The sequence below is a fragment of the Neodiprion lecontei genome, chromosome 3 (genome assembly GCF_021901455.1).
Source record: "Neodiprion lecontei isolate iyNeoLeco1 chromosome 3, iyNeoLeco1.1, whole genome shotgun sequence".
NCBI lineage: Eukaryota > Metazoa > Arthropoda > Insecta > Hymenoptera > Diprionidae > Neodiprion > Neodiprion lecontei.
This window is the reverse complement of record NC_060262.1, coordinates 27,026,881-27,048,624: the sequence shown is the minus strand read 5'-3', so window position 1 is coordinate 27,048,624 and position 21,744 is coordinate 27,026,881. Positions and strand designations below refer to the sequence as shown.

The window sequence follows — 21,744 nt, the reverse complement described above, 5'->3', positions numbered from 1 at the left end:
AAATTGATTAAATACATCCTGTATGCCAATTAGCATTTTTCTAAGCGAGCTAAGCCTGCAGTTGATCAATACTTGTTGGCTGTTAAAAGATTGAAAATGATATATAATGTAAAATGCAATTTGATTACGTTACGTTATACCAGACTTTGGAGTTTTATCGATTCAACAATAAAGTAAATAATTGAATACATTCAAACCTCAGGTGAACCCACCACTTAAACGGCTTCATCGGTAAATTCAAACGTAGATTATTACATCAATTACGAAACACAATTCGTTCTCGCGAGTGCCGAGTAAGCGATTGGTTACCTGTCGCGATACTCATTCCACTTTTGGCAACGTCCAAAATTTCTAACTTCAAGTAAGCTACGGTAAATTAAATTGCGAAACGAAATTATTCGACTGAGAGTCATGCACGTTGCGATCGTGAATGAGCCTATCCATGCAGCTAAGAAATCAAAGATTTGTGTAATAATTGTTACCGCCACGCCACGTGACAGAGGAATCCCAGGGAAATACCCATAACCTAACACATGCAAACTCACCAACGTTGTCGAGAAATGGAAAAGTTACACGGAAGTCTCTGCTTAAATCTCTAAAAAACAAAACACTTGAATTAATTTAGCAAATTCGATTTTCAGTTTTCCAATTAATTATTACTCTTGTCTAGTTTCATATTTATGCATTGCATATTGTGCAACACCAAAAGTTCGGCTTTAAATTGTACCACCTTGAATTGTCAATCAATAATTAGAATAAGTATTGTTACCTCGATTCTGGGCTGCTCCACACTTTTACACGTAGTAGTTCTTGTAGAAACTCAGGTTTATTGGTGATGCGATGAACTATTCACGTAATTCAGATCTTCACTAATCTCTTGTAATCCAAAAAATCTGCACCGCAATAACACTCGATTCTACACTAACTTTTTGTGCTGTAGCTGTCTGTTTCAACCGATTGAATAAACTTGCTAACAATACAACTGCGCATTTGCCGAAAATCAGCCAAAGAAATAATAAAATTGACACACAACTCACCGAAAAAAAAGTAGATTTCACTGAAATCTGAAGTTATACAAAACAATGGAAACTCGAGACACGAAATTCACTTTCACCGTTTGTAGAATGTTTTTATTTCAGTAACTCGGATTTTCTTCAGGCTACGCACTGACCCAGGTGTATAATTCACAGATGAATATGGTGAAAACACACTGATCGAACAACGCGACACAAGTTGATCAACAGGGTTTTAAAGTTGAACTGATACCGACAACACGTGATTCCGCTCCGATTGCTCGGAAACGACTGATGCCGCACGGCGCTCAGAAGAGTTATATCAATTCTCTGAATGACGGAAGATAGTAATTCCCCCTCCCTCTCTGTTACTCTTCTCATGGGGTGGGGGTAGATTCGATTCGATAGCGAAAGTTTATAAATTTCCAGAGACCATTCTTGCTGCTGCATGGAAAATTGAAAAAACGTATAAAGTAGATACATATAGATACATATCCCCGAAAACCCACGAGTAACGATTTTCGTTTGTTTTCATGGACGCTGCAACTTTCCCCCCAATCACCCCCCGGGCCCCCCCGCAGAGCCACCACCGAACTCACACGGATGATTCTAACGCCAGAATTGAATTCAGCATCCCCAAAAACCTTCCGAGGAACGATTTCTTATCTAGCACGTAGACGTGATCAAATGTTTAGAGCATTGCCGTAACAAGCGACGTCGTTCTATAGTTGTTACGCCATTAGCCAGAACCATTGGTTACTAGCCAATCAATTGAATCACTTGCCATCAGCTGCTGACATGAGACCATTCACGTGACTGGCATTTCTGAATCTATGACTGACGCTAGTACATGAAAAAGTTCGTGGTGCTTTCTATCGGGTAATCCGGCCACGTGATTTTGCTTTGTTGATAGAAATAATCGAAAGGTCAAATCTACGGAGACTACCCAGCGGTAAAATCTAAAGTTTCTAGTATCTGCTAGTATTAACACTTGGGAGTTGGGCCTTCACTATCTTACATGTGTCGTTGACGTTGACTTGTTTATGAGAAGTCCCTTAGAAATGAGTACAGCCGACGAACAAATAGAACGACAGAAGAAGCGAAATGATACAACTAGGAAACGTTCGACTAAATTAGATTCTGAGGAAAACAATCCGTGTTTGAAGGTATATGCATACCGATAGATACGTAACCCCCAAATGTTACATAAAATAATATGTTATCGAAAAATTTTGAATTATTTTTCTAAAATTTCAGGAACACCATTTATCACTCAAATGCCTCAATGAAAACAATGCTGATCATGATGCTTGCACTTTATACTTTATGAATTATAAAAACTGCAAAGATTTTTGGGTAATTTAATACGTTATCAGAGTATTGTGAATTCATCATTATGATTTCCTTGTGTATGTAAAATCGCTAAAAATCCACATCTTTCCTTTCTTTGTAGGATAACTTTCAAATGTTCATTCATCTTTAAAATGATTTTTTTCCTGGTATTTCAGTATCAAGTAACAAGGGAACGTAGAAAGAATGGAATCAAACCATACCTTCCACCACCTGCAGACAGACTCAAAATAAAAGGAGAATATTTAAAAGCCAATTCTCCTAAATAATTCCTTAAGTAGTGTAACAATAAACTTGTTCAATATGTATAATCACGAAATAAATACCGTATTTACTTGATGTGTTTGAGTTTGTTTATTTGAAAATATGAGTGCCTATAAATTACCTACCAGTATACTGTACGTATGGAGGTTATTAAGTATTAAGGGATTGTACATTCTTTTATCAATGAAACCAGCTAAAATTCATACACGGAGAAATATTTTGAATGTGTAATTAGTATGACTTCTATTATTCATTTACCAAGTTATAGGCTAATCAATGATAAGTATGGCTATTTGTGACCGTCACAGGGATTGCTAAAAAAAAGTGTAAAAGGCTATTTTTTAACTTCTAATGGGTGATGTGTGTATGCAAAGCTTGTAACTGGAATTACTATGTCGGATACTGACTTATATGTAACACAATTCAAATCTGACCTCAATATATACGCATACGCACTCACTAGATCTGTGTATCGCTGTTATAGAAGAGTCCATAATTATTTTGTACATTTTTCTTAACTTATACTTATTATATCATCAAGTCTGTTACACTTTATACATAAATGCGATATTCAATATGTATCCAGTATTAGAATTACAAAATATGGGTTGCTTTTAAAATACAAAAGAATACACTCAGAGAATAGTCCAGTATTAACAGATGGACAAGGAAACTTTATTCACTAATATTTTACTAGTGTTTACGACAGATTATCGTTAGTATAGGCAAGATTTATATCAAAATTTAATTTTTCTACTGTACGAAATGTAACTTTTATTTACTGGAGCTTTCCTTTGAGTTTTCCTTTTGCATATACGTGTAAAACACTTCTTACAATTAATGTAGCCTCAATGTTTCTGGTACATTGAAATTCGGCTCCGTACAAGATAGATTACAATAATGTATGCTATATTTATACAATCTATGCAATAAAGACAGTAGTGAGAAGGAAGAGGCGTTGGAAAAAAATTTAATTCGAATGCATGTCAACAGATTCCAAATCAGTTATTAACGTGCAAAACGAAATATATAACAAAAATTACGAAAAATTGATTTAAAGTAACGGCTAGTAAAAATATTGCGTCCGAGAGACGATATATGTTAAGAACTGAGAGTTGTGCACTTGATTATTTGTGTGTTAGCCAAAACCAAAATACATTAAAAGAGAGCTAAAAAAAATTAAATGCTAATCAGAAAAAAACATAGTGTGTAGATATACAATGTACAATAATATATTACTTCGAATAGGATTCAAGGCGTGCCAGCTTTTCTATTATAAAATCATTTTGTTTTTGTTAACACACTCAGAAATTTTGTTGTGTATAATAACAAAAGCAAGACTGATGTTAAAAAAAGTTTAACATACCTAACGAGAATTATTGCACTGAAATGAGCTTGGCAAGGCTACTCTGTTGTGAAAATTATCTATATAAATAATATTCGGCATAAGAGTTGTATGGTATAAAACTAAAGCAAATAAAGATTAAAAAAGTATATAAGTGAGGTTTCAGGTATTTGGCTAAACTAGTTGATAGATGTTGTTTATTACGTTGTTGTGGATTTCTTGCTTTCACCTTCTCTCTTTCTCTATGTTCTAACATGCATCGTCAGCAAGTAGTCATTCGGAGTGTTCTCTTATATGAAACGTATATATACGGAAGTGATGGCACATTTGTCTCACCTGAAACAAAGTTTATAGCGTCATTATTAATCATTCCATACTTTTTTGGGCTCAAGTTACCAGTCGTAAGAATAATCCTATGATAAGAAAACCGTAAAAAAAAAATAATGAGATATGTTCTTATTGTTTTACAAACTGATGAGTTGAAACAACTGACAAATCCACAGGAAAAATACTCTCAGGTTTCGTAGCGCTCAATGTAGGTAATTTAGGAGAAATAGGACACCAATTGTGTGAAAATAAGGGAATATTAGGATTCTTCAATTTCTGCATGCGTGAAGAAATTCAAAAACATTGCAAGGATACTGAACCTGATTTTGACATGGACCTAAATATCTCCAAATATCCGAGCCCACGGATCTCGAATGTAAAAAAGGGAATTACAAACACATTACATCTACATACAATTCTAAATGAAAATAAATTAAAACATTTTTGTTTTTAGAAAAAATTAAAGAACTGGAATGAAATCATGAAATGACTAAAGCAATTTCGTACATTACGCCTATTATTCGCTCTTTCGTGTTTGAGATCCATGAATTTAAATATTTAGAAGAACACGGCTATCAAAATTCAAAAATTAAAAATTAAAAGATCATGGTAAACTACCAAAAACGGGTAGTTTTTAGGGGGAAATGGTGTGCTTCAGACCACATTTAGGGGAAACCTTTAGTTTTAGAATGCCTATAGGGAAAGTGAAAGAGATAGGGTAAATTTACTTTCAAGGGAATAAGGGAACTACTATGAAGCCTGTACTTTCCTGGAAAAACACGCGTGCTGAATAAAATTAATTTTAAACATATTTCCACAGTTCGCGAAGTGACGTACGCGAATTTACCAGCTATGGAACATATTTCATTCATGTTTTACTTGTTGAAAGCTCATAGAATATGTAATGCTATACGTTACTTTTTCTTTAAACTGAAATATTGTGTAAGCAATCAATCATTCAACACTTGGCCCTAAAGTTTTCTTTTAAATGTAACGTATATCCAAACACACATTCTTGATTTTGCCAACTTGCAAGTGATCTTTGTCAATGATAAAAATAGGCTTTTTATTGTGCAATTGAAGCTAAGGTAAATAACTGAGGATCGAATAACAATAATCCCAGTTTTTTTTTATCAATAAAATGATCAAACATTTGAACAAAATCATGCTACTTGCAAGTTTTTCCAACAATAGTTTTGCAGCGTATTTTTAATGACAAAAATATTACCTGTACAAAATTAGTGGAGGAAATTCACAATTAGGAAGAAATAGCACATAAAAGACTCACCACACAGGTTCCGTAGTGAATGTGGGCAACAAGTGCAAAAATGGATACTAGATACATGATTTCAAGTTCAATCGATGGCACCATGAAAGAACAAGCTACAGCACCTGCTACAGGAATAAGAATCCAAGGAAATATCTCACACCTGGTGTTGCTCATCTGAGAAACAATTAATCGACACTGCAAATGAAAATAAAAATAATGAAATGAATTGAATTATTGAAGAATTTAATCTCTATATATATATATATATCTGTAAAAATGTGAATAAACACTTACGCATATGTTGGAAAATATCGTTCCGATGGCAAAGTAAATCATTCTTGGATCTTTTTCCATAATATTGTTTGGTGAGTATATTACCCAAAATGTTGCAATAGTAAAAAATATAGTTGCAGGTACTAGAGGTCTTACAGCTTCAGGGAACGATCTCATTTTCCCTGTTTTGTCTCTATAAGATCTATAAAAGTTAAAATGAAAACTAAAACCATGCTGTAAGAGTTTCGAAACCATACATTTGATAGAAATTACGATAATTCCTTATTTCTGCTCTCTTAGCGGAGGAACCTAGATGATGAAATAATAGAATAGCAGTTACTTGTATATGTTCCAGACCACCATTGGTAAATTAGACACCAGTGCGCTGACGTACAGTAATATTTCAAACATAATGCCAGCTGAAATTCCACCTGGAAGTTCAAATTTCCAAGCTTCATGACCAGCAAATGTTGTCAGAACAAACACGATGATAGTAGCCTAGAATAGATTAGTTCCTTTCAAATGGGGAATATGAAAATAGAAAGAACTATGTAAATAATCAGTACTCGGCAAAACACATTTTCATCTTGTATCATTAATGGAAAATAGTGAAATGAAGGACCAGAAATTAAAGCTCATTGCAAAAGAGCATGATACGTTTTTTTCTGGACTTCTTTAAAGTCAAGCAATTGATTTTTTAAAACTGCACACAGAAACAAAATTAAATAATGAACGGCCGGGAGCTATAATAATTTTACATTACCTCGAAAGATTCATAGTATCAATATTTTTTGTACTTTATACATACATAAAATTTTCATTACTTTCAGTTGAACATTCTATCGAAAAACGAATAGCAATTTTGCTCCGGAAAATTAGGAGTATATTTAGCTAACGATATTTCTACTGTACTAAGCTTTCATAGCAATGAATAATATATCAATCAGAATTGAACCAACCAGCATAGAGGCATCATATCCCCAGGGTAAGAAGAGAACACCAGTGTTGTACTTCTCCCAGTGGCTTAGGTAGAAATTGATAAACACGTTCCAAAGAATGAAATACATTCTAAGAGGTGCTACACTATGATCCGTTCTACCAAATACCGAATACATGCAAACAGTAATCAGCATAGCCGTCCAGCTATCGAGACCATGGTCAAACAATTCTCCTAATGGTCCAGATGTTTGAGTGCGTCTTGCCTGTTTCCCATCAATACCGTCTAATTTTCAAACAAAGTAACAGTTATTTTATAAGTATATTAAGATTGAAATTTTTTAGCCACCCTTGTGGAAATAAGCTACCAAATTATTTAAATACACTTGGTTGATTATTTCTGCACGTTTGAGTATTTTGAGAAGTTGCGCAATCTTCGTACTACTGGTTAAACACATTATGCGAGTCATTTATTAATTTTCTTTGGACAATTGTGCTTGGTTCTATTTTCTCGACACAAACAGAAGTTTCAGATGGTCCATGTCTTGAATGAGGTACTTATGAAATACTTGCCAAGCGTATATGCCATGAATATGTTAAAAGCAGCCATAGCATAAACCCATCTTGGTATATTTGGATATTCTGGGATATTGTCACTGGATGCATAATAGTAGTAGTCGTAGCTTGCAAACATCAGAAAATTCACAACAGTGAATAGGAATCCAGTGAAAGTCAATAAGTTCGGAGCCACCCATTTTGGACAATACTACATTACAAAAAATTATGACGATAAAACAGATACACAGATTACATCATCATTCTTATCTAATCTCAATCTGTCGTAAAGCTTTCAAACTAATTTTCCAAGGAGGTTACTTATTCTGAAATATAGAGCCAATGTGTAAATTGAAGAAAACAAATTACAAAAATTTTATTCTAAACAGATCTTGTAGTGCAAACTTTTTTAGCTTGAAAAAACATTCTGAATGCTTTCACGTTGTCTTGATAAAATATCCATTAAAATTCAGTATGAATAGAAAACTGATTCCATAAAGTGTAGAATGAATTGCATAATAGAAAAATGTAGAAGTACCCAGATGATGCCCCTAATTCACATGCGTATTGTGAATTAAAGGTGCTGACGCGTTGAATAAATTTTAATGAAAATGATAGTAATGGTAATTAATAATTTATACCTCTACTACTTTGTTCCAGAAAGGGTGCATCACATAAATACTCAAGGGACTCGTATCCAGTGAGCTGTACTGTAAATTAAAAAGAAATATTCATGGTTCTCTGCGTAGAAGATATTTGTACAAAGAGTGAGTTTTCGAGAATGAGAAGACGTTCGCTCATTACTGGAATGCTGAGTCACTAATTTATAATCTATCAGGTATAAGTACAGGTATGAACTATGACCAACTGTAACAAACTGGATTTAAGGCATGAAGCAAGAATGTATTTAAAATACGCATTATTCGTGATTAAAATTTTGATTTCATTCCAACGAACATAATTTTCAATAGAAATGAATTATATAAATTTGTTACAGCATGTCCCAATTAAGGATATACCCTGTACTACCTGTAGGGTGTAATTTAGGTTTCTAGATAAGCCGCACCAAAATGTAATTACGACAATTATTGATATACGAAATTTAGAGTGAAGAAAATTAGTGTTCACCTTATAATTTTCGAAGCCCATAAGATGCTCCTGCGTCAAATAGTCAACTTCCAGTTTCATTTTAATAATTATCTCGATATCAAAAAACGTTAAACTAACCACAAGACAGGTCACTACTTCACGTAATAATAAACTACTATATTTCCATCAATTGGTTTAAATTAATCAATGACTAACATTGTATTACAAAAGTATATTTTAAATAATCTTGATAACATAAATTAACATTTTTCGTAGTTAAGACTAGAGAAATCGGACTTGTGATGCGAGTGTAAATGCTCATCACAAATCCTACGATTTATAGGCAAATTTTTCCACACAACATACGCATGCGCTTGGCACGCTCGACGTTGAAGCCTGGACTACGTAGTGCATTGAGCTGAGCTCGTATTCTTTTCGGAGATCTCCTTCAGAGTCACTAGTCAAGTTTCCATCAAATTTTTACACTAGTTTACACCACGTGCTTAAATGAAAAGAATGAATTACTAGATATAAGCACCGATTGGTATGTAACATCCGACCGGAACGTCCGTATGTTTTATCGACTATTATTACTGCATGTTACTTTTATCAACTAACCAAACTCGAAGTACGAGAACCTTGTAACCATAAGGAATTAAAACAACTGTCTAACTATTTGGAATATCCCTAGATGGAAATAACTATGACATTCACTAACCAAAGTTTAAAAACCATGTTACGAGATCTTCGTACTACAAAGAGCTATAATATTATTATACGTTATTATATATCACTATCATATTAACACCATAATTAACTAACACGATTATATTCAATTATTATATAACACTCGACAATGCCATTTGTGCATTCGGAGCTGAGAGCTATACTATAAGCAACTTACGCTATACCATATAGCCTGGAGTTAGAAGCTGTAAAACCATAGATAAATGTATAACCAATGTAATGTAAAGATAGCACTGGTGCAGTAATAATAGTCGATAAAACATACAGACGTTGCGGTCGGTGTTACACTACCTCCATGTGTGCAACTTACGAAGCTCGATGGTCTGTACTGATCTCACGCAGCGTAGTCCATGTCGCGCTTACTTACACCTTGCGAAAAACGTATAGTGGGGATAAGAACGTGAATATCCACCACGACGAGATGCCATGATGGAGGATATCGCAACAAATGGTATGTTTTTACATGAAAAAATATACATCCCAAATTTTAACGGAAATTATAACATGTCTTAACACTTCATATGCGCTTACAACGCGCATTCCGCAACTAATCTACCGAGTTGAGTCCTAAAATTTGACAGATGACACTCGACGTCCACCTAAAAGTGTGGGCGTCCCGTGTTCGCTTTGCAATCACGGTTAATCATTCTATTTACACAGTTTCTTGGTGCGTGCAAAACGCTGAGTTTGCATACTAAACCTTCAGTCATACCCGAATCGTATTGTTGGCTGAACGTTATAATCCTATTCACATCCGCGCAAACGTTATCCAGAATCCTACGTTCCCGCACCCAGAATTTTTTCTGATCACCAGTCACAATTGACAATCCTGTGCGTATGCGGATGTATTGACAATCTATGATTCAGACCTTTTTTCACATCTTTTAATATCCGAAAATTTGTTTGTTCGTGTTGATTCACGTGTTTAATCATTTATACGGTCCAGTAAATTGTGAACAGTAGATATTAAAAGTCTAGCGAAGACAATTGCATAACAATACAATTGGCTAATCGTAACTGCAAGGCTATGCATACGCATAGGTGTGTAAAGTGTGTAATGAGTTTGGCAACAATGCTTTTTCTTATATCAAAGAATGATAAGAAAGCAAAAATATTTTCACGCCTGTTTTTGATTTCTTTGCATAGTGTTCATTCTGTTATTCATCATTTTTGGATTCTTGTTCTTTTATTACCTCTAACATCAATTAATAACATATATTTCTAAAGGACATTTTGCACAACTCGACTAGTTTGAATGTAAATTTCAATTATAGATACGGGAGGGGAGTGCGGAGGTACATCGATTTGTGCTGGGTGCCTAAATGCGATCGACGAGGACGAATTTATTCAGGCACTGAGCCAGGAATGGCATATAGACTGCTTTCGGTAAGACTGAATAGGCAAAATGAAGTTTCAATTGTATGTCAACACTGCAATGTAATCAAGACACTTGAAACTTTGTAATAACTTACGTGAATACACACATTGGAAACATTTTGATGATAGAGGTTTTCGTCAACACATATTACACGTTCATGCTCCACTTTTTATAAAGATGATGAGTTACCGTTTCGTGAAGAGTTTCTAAAATTATAGATTTTGCAGCGAGAAACTGACTTTTTTCAAAAGATTTATATAGTACAGATCCTTAGACCAAACATTTCATGACTTAATTCTTATTGAATGACTTATTCATGTTTAATGTGGAAAACATGAAAATACATGTAGTTGAGATTCCACAAAAGAAAATTGTTTGCCCATAGTCTTTGGTGAACTCTTGCGATTGATTTCTGTTTTGTGCTTGATCATTATGAAATGTATAGAAACATGTTTCGTGCAACTTTGTATAAGTCGATCGTAACAGACATTCATTATATTTTCAGATGCTCAGCTTGCGATGCTGCTTTATCTTCATGGTATTTTGAAAAAGATGGTTTATTATTTTGTAAAAATGATTATTGGGCTGCTTACGGAGAGGCTTGTCAGGGATGTGGTCAAGTCATCACAGGCCCAGTTATGTTGGCAGGAGATCACAAATTTCACCCAGAATGTTTTGCCTGCAATTCATGCAGCAATTTCATTGGTGATGGAGAGAGCTATGCCCTTGTCGAGAGGTCAAAATTGTATTGTGGCGTATGTTACAAGAGACAAATGCAACCACTGAGCAAAACCGCAAATTATCCATTCGTCAGAAATCCACACAGCATAAGATTAGTGGAAATCCCTCCAAATACGAATGGCGTTATACAAGATCCAAAGAGACAGAGAGGGATCAAACTTTCATTAGACACATCTCCGAGTCCAAGAACGTGTGGAGGAGCTTTATTACGAATCTCTGAGTGAGTAAATAGAATACATGTTTCAAACATATAAAAATTAATTTTACACTACTTTTCCTGTAGTTTATTGTTTGCCTTTATATTAAGGTATATCGTGCAATACAGTTTGGCTGATGCAAAGCATGATTGTGTTTGTGTTTCACCTGTTCATTGTTGACATTTTGAAATCACTATAAAATAATGCAACTGATGTCCTACGTGGGGGAAATACAGTCTTAATAATAAATGATTGCACACTTCTGAAAGCAAAAGTCTGTTTTTATAACATCATGTTAAATTACTTGTATATAATTACGTTGGAAATATCGTCTTTGTTATATTCATTTATTGGAACATTTACACTTGTGAGAGATCTCAATGGGCGATTCAATTGTCAATTTAAGCCAAAATACAGATGCGAATTCCGACACTTGATTAGAATCATCCAGTATTTGTGTAATTAGGGAGTTTCGGAAAGATGCATAACGTGATTTAACATTTAGATGTCAGTATGGGTTGAGGTAACCCATATACAATAAAAATTATTAGATAATCAGCTGTTCTGTTTCTGTGATACATATGTATATATGTATATATGTATGTATTTATGTAAGTATGTATGGATGTATGTATAAATGTATGCATCTATGTATAAGTACACAATTTTTTACTTGCAAAATTGGTATTAGTAACCCGTATTTACAATTTGAAGTAGGTATACATCTAATAAAATACTTTTGCTAATAACTGAAAACAAACAAAACGCAGGTTAATGAGAAACGTGCGTGGAAAAATCAGTAAGCTGGCTGCCTCTGTGATGGAGGTTCTGTTTAGGCTATGCTGCAACTTCTCTAACTATAGGTATTTCATAACAAATTAATAATTCCAACTTAATGTTGTGTAATCGGTCATAAAATCAATGCTTGGTGTTAGATGATTATTATCCGTTCACATTGACATTGATTATAGAATAAAACTGGTCTGTATTTTACTTTCTGCATGCCATTGTCTTTGAATATAATGCACGAACAATGTATTATGATAACCAGTAAATTTATAACACTAACGATTGCATTCTGCCACATTTATTGTTAGTAAATTATTTGTTCAAACATTTTTAGGAAGTCTAAGAGATATCTCCTACCAAATGTTTCTAAGTTGTAGGTACTTGATATATTTTTCTTAGATTTCAAACAATCTAGCTAACAAGATCTATCGCTGAGACAACTTCGCAAAGGTGTATCCTCATTTGTTGCAATTCCGATAATTTAACACTATATAATTTGCTTATTATAAGTATGCTAGCATACATACAGCAAATTCTGCTATAATCTTTCACACTGGCAATTTTGCAGCAAATATGTAGATATTTTGTTTCAATTTTTGTCATCAATGATGGATCCATTTCCATCTGCATTTGCTTTGGACTGAGAATTATTGGTATGAGTGAGGGAATAATTGCTCTAGCTTTCTCATGAATTTGTCCCCTCCATTGATCAATTGAAGTTATAAAGCCTGGACAATACTCACTGCCTATAAATATTTATTGCAAGTTTCATTTGTTAGCAATAATTTTCAAACTTGTTTCTCTCCCACAGTTATTAGGATAAGAACACCGATATATTTTCTGAGCAAGTTTTCATCACAGTTGACTAATCATCATTGTATCACAATTACTACGCTTAATCTGAACGCCTAAGTATCGTGTGTCTGAGTGTCGGCAGTCGATTATTCGTAAATTTATAATTTGATATCTGGTTTTACCAAGCACTTTCAAAAAATACATTTGCACGTACAACTTGAACATACTTGCACGCAATAACAATCTGTTCATACGTAATAAATATGAGATTTTCATAGTTAATATTTGTAAATATTTTTGCATAACATGTTACAGACTGAACATGTCTAGTGATCTAATGTCGCTACATATTGGTGATCGAATCCTAGAGGTGAACGGCACACCTGTTAAAGAACAACCTATTGAAAGTATCGAAAACCTAATACGATATTCCGATACGGTTCTGCAGGTAGACAATAATGCTATTTTGAAATTTTTTAAAATAATTGGCATGTAGACTTTCACCACAAAATTACACACCAGCTACCTTGTGCCATGTTTCTCTGTGCTAAACACAATATTAATGACGATGCCATTTCAGTTGACTATCGAACATGATCCAGATGCTGTATCTAGGCGACCATCTTTCCCTAATGCTCCCTCACCTGTTATTACAAGTTCTCTAAGTCCAAGAACTAGCCCAGAGGGCAAAGAAAGGCTGTTTAAACGTCGTGACGAGGGATACATCAGTGGAACAAGAAGTAGACAACTCAGGAGAACCCGTGATCCCATGCATAAAGAGCGCAGTAGTTCAATGTCCAGATTACTTGACGGGTAGATTTCTCTCTTGAATATAAATGAAATTGCTAACTTTCAAAATCTAGCCGTTTTTAACAAGAAAACTTTTTATACTATTGTATGTACATTGAAACATGTTTGTAGTTCTCCACAATCGAGTGCAACCTCTGACTTGAGTCGGACCAGATCTTTTCGAGTGGAACCTAAAAACCAAAGGATATTTCGAGCCAGTGACTTAGTGAAAGGAGAGCTTTTGGGCAAAGGCTTCTTTGGGCAGGTGTACAAAGTTACGCATCGGGATACTGGTGAAGTTATGGTCCTCAAAGAACTGTATAGAGTTGACGAAGAGGCTCAGAAAAACTTCCTAAAAGAGGTAAGCGAGTGCAGTGTTAGTTTTGTGCTTGTAATCTTAATTTTCCAATTCATATTCGGGTGTTTAACACGTTGAGCGCCGTGTCAGCCATCGGTGGCTGACACTGAAATTATATTTAGTGGCGCACGTGGCTTGGTGGGGACTGCCTTCAAAATCGGGGTGGCGCTCAACGTGTTAAAGAAATCTGGTACTAATATTTTTCATTTAACATTACGACGTTCAAATCTGTTGTTTCCATCCTGGGATTGTGATTGTAAATAGGTGAAGTCTAGACAAAATATTAGATTATTCGAATTTTTAGAATCTATTCATCGAATTGCTAACCCTCCATTATGCCAAGAGTATGACGAAAAGCTTATTGGTTGCTTCAAGATAATTAAAATTTGCTCTTACAGTAATAACAAAATTTACTTTATCGAATTTTTTTAATTGTGACGTCATTATAGACCCATTGCAGTTTCATACATGTAGATCTGTAACTACAGGATTTTAGTGGGCACTAGAGCTAGTACTGAGAAAAAATTCACACCATAAGAGGTAATCTAGAGGAATTGCACACCAACTAAATGAAAAACAAAGGCAGATTTAGAGGGTTTGCAATTCTAAATAGCATCGTGTGGTAATGTGAATTTTTTAACAAATAGTAGCACCAATGCCCACTAAAGTCTCACAGTTACAGATTTTTTTTTGAAAATTATTACTCTCACAATAAAATATATGCTAAGAATGTGACCTAAACACGGATATTTCAAATGGGGAAACCCAGTCGTTTGGAGGAGGGGTTAGAGTTGGAATAAGAATCTGAAAAAATCAGAGAGTCGTTTTTCAATTATTTGGGGGGGGAATGATAAAAAATTCATCCAAGCCCTAAATAAGGACCACCTTAATATATATATACCACCTTAATATAATATATATGTTTTCGTGTAATTTTCCTTAATATTGTCGAATTTCTTGAAGAATTGGGGATATTTGAATTGGGGATTCGTAGCACTAGCAAAGACAAAAAAAAAAATTTAGACGGGAAAAATTGGAAAACTGGTCAGGGAAAGTCAGGGAATTTTTCTATGGAAAAAAGTGCGAACCATGAGTTTAAAAATATCTTCAGTTAGAGCATGTGCACACATTTTTAATCAGTATTGCGGATAACATTGCGATGAAAATATTTCAAAGTTTTTAGTAATACCTATAGCTGTTTAATTCTGGAATACAGTAATCAAAATTTTCGTCAATCATCGTACTCTGTGTATTATGATTTTATACTCGATTTATTATATTGCAAACATGTTATGGGTCAGTCAAAATAAAAATGTGTACGTATATAAAAAATTTTTGTATCATCATTTTTAACAATATATTTACAAATATCTATTATACATTTCCATAGGTTGCAGTATTACGTTCTCTACATCACAACAACGTTCTAAGATTCATTGGTGTTCTATACAAAGAGAAAAAACTTCACCTAGTAACTGAATTTATATCTGGCGGTACTTTGCGTGGACTTCTCCATGATACAAACGAGTCTTTGCCATGGGAGCAGCGTACTTCTTTTGCAAAGGATATTGCAGCTGGTATGGCTTATTTACATTCCATGAATATTATTCATAGAGATTTAAACTCGCACAATTGCCTGGTAAGAGAAGACAAGACTGTAGTCGTAGCTGATTTCGGCTTAGCGAGGATAATTCAAAATGGTAATTCACCTGATAAACGTAAATATAGCCGACATTCTGGCGAAGGCAGAAGTTCAAAACGATGCGAACGTAAGAAGAGGTATACAGTTGTGGGGAATCCTTACTGGATGGCACCCGAAATGATGAAAGGAAATAAGTATGATGAAAAAGTTGATATATTCAGCTACGGTATTGTACTCTGTGAAATAATTGGCAGAGTTCAAGCTGACCCTGATTACCTACCTAGGTCCTCAGACTTTGGCCTAAATCAAAATGTATTTAAGGAAAAATTTTGCGCCAATTGTCCAGAGACATTTTATATGATTGCATTTTTGTGCTGCGATTTAAACCCGGATAAAAGACCTCCTTTTGAGGTAATGGAAGTTTGGTTCGAAGGCTTGGCCATGCACCTTTCTGTCGGTGCCCCATTACCTTCAGACCTAGATTTTGATATTCGGCATTACACCGGACCTAGCCCAAGCAGCAGCGAATCAACAACTCCAGAAACGCTTGCACCGCAATTGAAACCAATCAGAGAAGGACAGATACATCAAGAGAAGAAGCGTTCTTGTGGATGTGACGATAGCACCTTAGAGCGAGATCCTAGTCCTGTAAGCAATAAGAATCCAAAAATCCCAGATACTCTCAGTCCGGAAAAATATTCCCGTGAAAGCATGAGCAAATTAAATGAAAACATCGCTCCGAACTTGGGGCGATATTCCAGACGAAATTCTAGGTCCAAGGAATCATTGCCTGAGAGAGAGAAACCTAGTATTGTAATTTCTCCTGAAAGCAATGACTTCAGTGGACGTTATTTCCGTCAAAACAGTAAGACCAAGTCCAAAGATGCTTCGTTGGAAGTAACAAAACCTGGCATGTATTCTCGGCAGAATAGTAATAAAAGTAAACCTCAAACTACTTTGAATGAGAAATATTACAGCAGAAGGCAAGATGGCTTACCCCATGAGACATCTGATAAATTGTTTTCGACGACTAATGATAGGTACATCAAGCAGTTGAGCGATTCGAATGAAATCACAGGAAAAGACAATGATCTCATTTCGAGGCATGGAAGCGAAGTTAAAGAAACTGTTATTCCAGTACCACTGATTGAAAAAATGAGATACGTTGGTCAAACCAATAGCGAAACCAGCTTAGAGCGACCTTTGACGCCGTGTAATATTGGAAAAAAATTTTCGTACCAACTTAATAGTTCATCAGCGACAACGAAAACCAAAGAAATCTCAAGGCAAAATTCAAGTGAGAGTACAGACGGCAAAATTAAATCTCAGACTGGATTTAATAGTTCGGATGCAACTAGTGTTTTAAGTTCTTACTTAAGACAAATTACTAAAGGCAAAATATCTCCTGAGAAAGAAAATCGAACCTTATCTAGATACAGCAGTTCAAATTCTGTCAACAGCAATTCGAGTAAGAGCTCTTCTGATAGTTCCAGATCTCCAGCTGGCTCGTATTTAAGGAGAACTAAGATCTCACCCACGAAAGAGAAGCTCAAACATGCATTTTCAAGACAAGACAGTACCGGGTCTAATAAAAGTTCAGACAATGGGTCTGTAGAACATACCTCAAAGTTCAGCAAATTGAGGTCCTTGTCAGGTCATCAGAAATCAAAAGCAAGTCAGAACACAAAGCCAACGAGCAATGAAAAAAGTTTGGAAGATGAATTAACACTGCAAAGCGATCTCTCGTATCAAAAGGACCGGCCAAAGGAGAAACCGGTCAGAAGGCCCAGTAACGATTGTTTGCAGAATGTCGTTTTCAAGCGAGATGTTCTCTCCAGGCAGGACAGTTTTGGGTCTGATGCAAGTACGCTGAAAAAAGGTGATCTCTATTACACAGATAGTTTCTGTTCAAATGAAAGTACGTTGAAGAAGGATGAATTTTACAGATTAAATAGCGCCGAAGCTGATTCAATCTCATTGCAAAGTGAGAATAAAGTAAATAAATGCTTATGTAAATTATCTGAAGACTGTAAATGCCTCAAAGAATTTGAAGCAAAATCGACTGATGATCAAAAAAATGATGTAATAGCCCACCGCGATATCGTTAATTCCCTCCAAGACAATACAAGAATTTCATTGGATAAAGCAAGCAACACATCACAGATCTACAGCGGAAGCTGTAGGCCTCCACAAAATCTAACAGAGGACCACAGGTGTTACAAAAACACAGGCGTCTGCAGGCAGGATAGCTTTGGGTTGGACAGCGCAGTAGGTACAATGAAAAGTGATTTTTTCTCTGACTTAGATCTGGTTAAATTAAGGGGTGGCGGAGCAACACCTGAGTTATGCTGTACACCAGAAACATGTTGTACGCCTGAGCGGCCTCTTTCGCCATTTGAAAGTACTGCTCTATGATCTTAACCTGTTGCTTTTGACCTGATCTGAACAAATATAATATAGAGCAATATAACAATGGCAATCTATTTTCGACTTACATAAGGCAGTGTGCTTGTTTCATCATATTTGTAAACATTAGCTAGTGTGCATACTCTAAATATTTTTTTTTTATAATAATTCAAGCCAGCTTAGTGAATTATGTTAGTTAAATAGTCGCACCAATTATAATACTTTCACAGGCATTTCATTGTGATTGATCAACTGTTCCAAAATAAAAATCGAAGTTCTTTCCAATTCTGTAAGGGCTGGAAATTTGTAGTGTTTACAGAATAAGCAAAAAACCTTCAATTTTTCACTTTGAAGAAGTTATACAATGGTCATGATACAATGAAATTTTTGTGTGCATGTTTTAATACACTTCACTATTTTTTAGAGTGTAAAAAGAGCTTAAACATTACACTGACTCTATCTAATGTATACACGGAAGTGATTGATACAGATCAATTCCCGAGCTTGATAATCATTATGTAGAGTATACAAATGTATATCCTCTCACTTAATTTCGTCCGTAGACTTTTAGTTAAAAAAAAAAAAAATCAATCAACAAACATTCCTATTAAATCTTGCCCCTATTTTTATATGTAGTCGATTTTAGTTTGAAGCAAACGATCTGAATTTATTACAGCATTCCATTTACGAAATTTCCTTGCTCCAAAAATGGTGTTTTTTGCAACAGTTTTTTCATACATATTTTTGATTGGGTAATAAATGCCAGGTAAAAATGAATTGAAGGACTTGATATCTAGAAATTGCAAGACGGACAATATGAAAAAGAAAGGAAAGAGAGTCATTCTGATGTTTTCAAAAAGGTCTACATGAAGGGTAAAATATTTTAAGGCTCACTCGTGTCGTCTATCTTGATTAACAAAGGAAATCAATGTTGAGATAAGTAATGTGCTCTGCAATGTGTACCTCAGTTACGTAAGTATTAATATAGGGTCTGCAAAAAAAAAAAATCTAAGTGAGCCTTTATTGCCGAATATTTGTGTAAATTTGAATGTATGGTTCAAAAGAGTTTGGAAATGCATATAGGTTTTGCACAGGTTTTCAAACATCTTGATTAGAATTGTTATCTTGAAGGGTAGTTTATCTTCAGGTAATAACAGTCGACAGCAAAAAGTCTTCAAATGCTGTTCCCATCACGAATTGAAAATAATATATTTTAGGTTCAAAAATATGTATCATGTTTGAGTGAGTAAGATAGCATTCATAACAAACTTTAATTGGGAGCCTGTGCCTGTATAGAACACTTAATGTGTACATAGGTTTGTATATAGTTTTAGGCTTTTTGATAATATAGCTTTGAAAACACAAGCAAAACAAAAAAAGTAAAAAAAAAAAACCGTACTCCAATTGGATGTTTACTAACTAGATCTCTAGTACTAAAAATGTTATTTTTATTTACACTTTTACTATTAAGAAAGAATATTATTTGCAGGATGATACAAACTTTTCATATTTTATCATTCATTTATTCAACGAATTAACTGGTTTTTCTGACTTACATTCGTTTCCCTCCTCATTATGGAAAATATAATTTATTTTTCCAAATATATGTGTGATTGTGACGTCTACAATATTGCTAATAATTCTGTAAATGTTACAGTGTAATATGAGTTGTAACTTAAATTAATATCCTAATTTTGTGCTTAATCTTATCGTATAATTAATATTATTCATAATTCTTGAAAACAGAAGAAATAATAGAATGAAAAGTTTTTTAATATTTACTTACCAAGTCGTCCTGCAGTTGAAATAATTCTTTGTTACCTAATTTACAATCAAAATGTACTTAATATCCTAAGTTATCGTATAATTGAACTGTTGAATGAATGTCGGCGAAAGAATGTTCAATTTGAAACCACGGTGATAACGCGAAAGACAATTAAAAGTTTAAAAAAAGGACGCGTATTTATCGTATACAAAACAATTGATCTAATCAAACTCTCTGTAGTTCTTTAATTACTTTTAATGGCGTATATGAAGGTGGTTTCGAATTATTGTATAAACGTTAAACGTTGTCTGTGATAGAAAGTGTTTTGAAATTGTACAGCAAACAATTGAGTACTTGTAATTAACTGGTTAGAATTGATTATGACACTGTATACTTGTATGTATTATTATCAGCAATACTCATACACAACAATAACGGAACTAATTACATCTACTTATTGATTAAAATATAATATATAATTTTCGGTGTGAAGATTAATGAATTTCAACGGAATCCGTGTAATTAGTATTCATAGCAGTTACGTATTACAAAACTTGAAGATTGCGTCAATAATATTTCCCGTAATTTTTTTCCAGACGTACATTATGAGTAACAGTATTGAACATTCAGTGTTGTTTGGTCACTTGGTCAGTATTAAAAATGTCAATAATGTCTCACGAAAAACAATTATCTTACAATTTCTTGTAAATTTGTACAAAAACCTGCACCAGCACAGTAATTGAGAATATTTTTGATGCACCATTGACCGATAGACATGGTCGTTGTATAATAATGTAGTAGATATTCCGACAAGTTACTTACTTGCCCACGTGGGGTATTAATCGATTTTTTGCAAAAATCTAATGAGAATAAATGGATTACAAAATGGCTGATAAAAGACGAAGTTATCCACGCTACGCAATTTACATTCGAATGTTATAAAATATTTCCGTATTAACACAATAACGGATTTTATTTATTATCTTATACGTTGAATTTTCCTTCAATAAAACGAAGTTGTAATTTTTATGTAACTTGTAAAAAAAAAACCGCGCCGATATTAGGTTTTAGTTCGTGTACATTTGTAGCAACAACACTGATATGCACGTAGCGGAAGATTTTTTTCATTGGAGAATGAGTTTAATAAAACGATCTGATTCTGTTTGGAAATTGTCATCGTATTTTCATGCAACTTGCATCGCGATTGATATGAATTTGTCAAGTGAAAAATCCTTCGCTACGATATAAAATCGCCTTTTATACTTTTCGTGTATACTATTTAATTGTAAACCACTTTTTCATAATATTTTTTTAACGTGGAGTTATAATAGTATTTAAACAAAATGTCTCTCATTTAACATTCCAATAATGCAGAAAAAAAATTAAATAACTGAAAAATAAAAAGTTTGTTAATAATCATAATGATCCCGTACTTTTTACTTCCACTCACCCAAACCTAGATTTTATTGCTATTTCATGTTAAAATCAGACCAGTATTGTTGAAAAATTTGGCTTCAAGAAGAATTCGTTATCATCACTATTGTATTTTCATCACCGTCGTACCTATATAGTTTAAAACTCGGCGCTGTTGTAAAAATAACTCAGCCAGCGTCTACAGATGACAGCACTCTCAGACAGAAGTTACGAGAACACAAAGAGAAACTCCGCGAGGTGGCGCCAGACTGTCTTTTGCGTTGCAGAAAGTTTTGCACTGC

The 21,744-nt window shown here is 34.3% G+C and overlaps 3 protein-coding genes across 5 annotated transcripts; 2 read left to right on the top strand and 1 right to left on the bottom strand.

The window, feature by feature from the left end:
• Window positions 1-1,842: 1,842 nt before the first annotated feature.
• Window positions 1,843-2,938, top strand: LOC107224889 (coiled-coil-helix-coiled-coil-helix domain-containing protein 7). The gene is made up of 3 exons (XM_015665131.2): window positions 1,843-2,179; window positions 2,271-2,369; window positions 2,522-2,938. Exons 1-3 carry the CDS (start codon window positions 2,057-2,059, stop codon window positions 2,630-2,632), a joined length of 333 nt encoding a protein of 110 aa, XP_015520617.2. The 5' UTR covers window positions 1,843-2,056; the 3' UTR covers window positions 2,633-2,938.
• LOC107224919 (ethanolaminephosphotransferase 1) lies at window positions 2,694-8,797 on the bottom strand. Of its 2 annotated transcripts, XM_015665177.2 has the most exons (8): window positions 8,462-8,795; window positions 7,975-8,043; window positions 7,352-7,544; window positions 6,802-7,064; window positions 6,183-6,340; window positions 5,864-6,044; window positions 5,588-5,764; window positions 2,694-4,308 (listed from the first exon to the last, which is right to left on the bottom strand). In XM_015665177.2, exons 1-8 carry the CDS (start codon window positions 8,519-8,521, stop codon window positions 4,246-4,248), a joined length of 1,164 nt encoding a protein of 387 aa, XP_015520663.1. In that variant the 5' UTR covers window positions 8,522-8,795; the 3' UTR covers window positions 2,694-4,245. The 2 variants fall into 2 exon arrangements, with proteins under 2 accessions (XP_015520663.1, XP_046589505.1); XM_046733549.1 differs by lacking the exon at window positions 7,975-8,043 and having other exon boundaries at window positions 8,462-8,797.
• Window positions 8,798-9,448: 651 nt separating this feature from the next.
• Window positions 9,449-21,451, top strand: LOC107224897 (probable serine/threonine-protein kinase DDB_G0271402). 2 transcript variants are annotated; one of them, XM_015665145.2, is made up of 8 exons: window positions 9,449-9,620; window positions 10,444-10,555; window positions 11,053-11,508; window positions 12,256-12,348; window positions 13,385-13,517; window positions 13,650-13,882; window positions 13,991-14,219; window positions 15,607-21,451. In XM_015665145.2, the coding sequence occupies exons 1-8, from the start codon at window positions 9,596-9,598 to the stop codon at window positions 18,271-18,273; spliced, it is 3,948 nt and encodes a 1,315-aa protein (XP_015520631.2). In that variant the 5' UTR covers window positions 9,449-9,595; the 3' UTR covers window positions 18,274-21,451. The 2 variants fall into 2 exon arrangements, with proteins under 2 accessions (XP_015520631.2, XP_015520639.2); XM_015665153.2 differs by lacking the exon at window positions 12,256-12,348 and having other exon boundaries at window positions 9,450-9,620.
• Window positions 21,452-21,744: the final 293 nt, after the last annotated feature.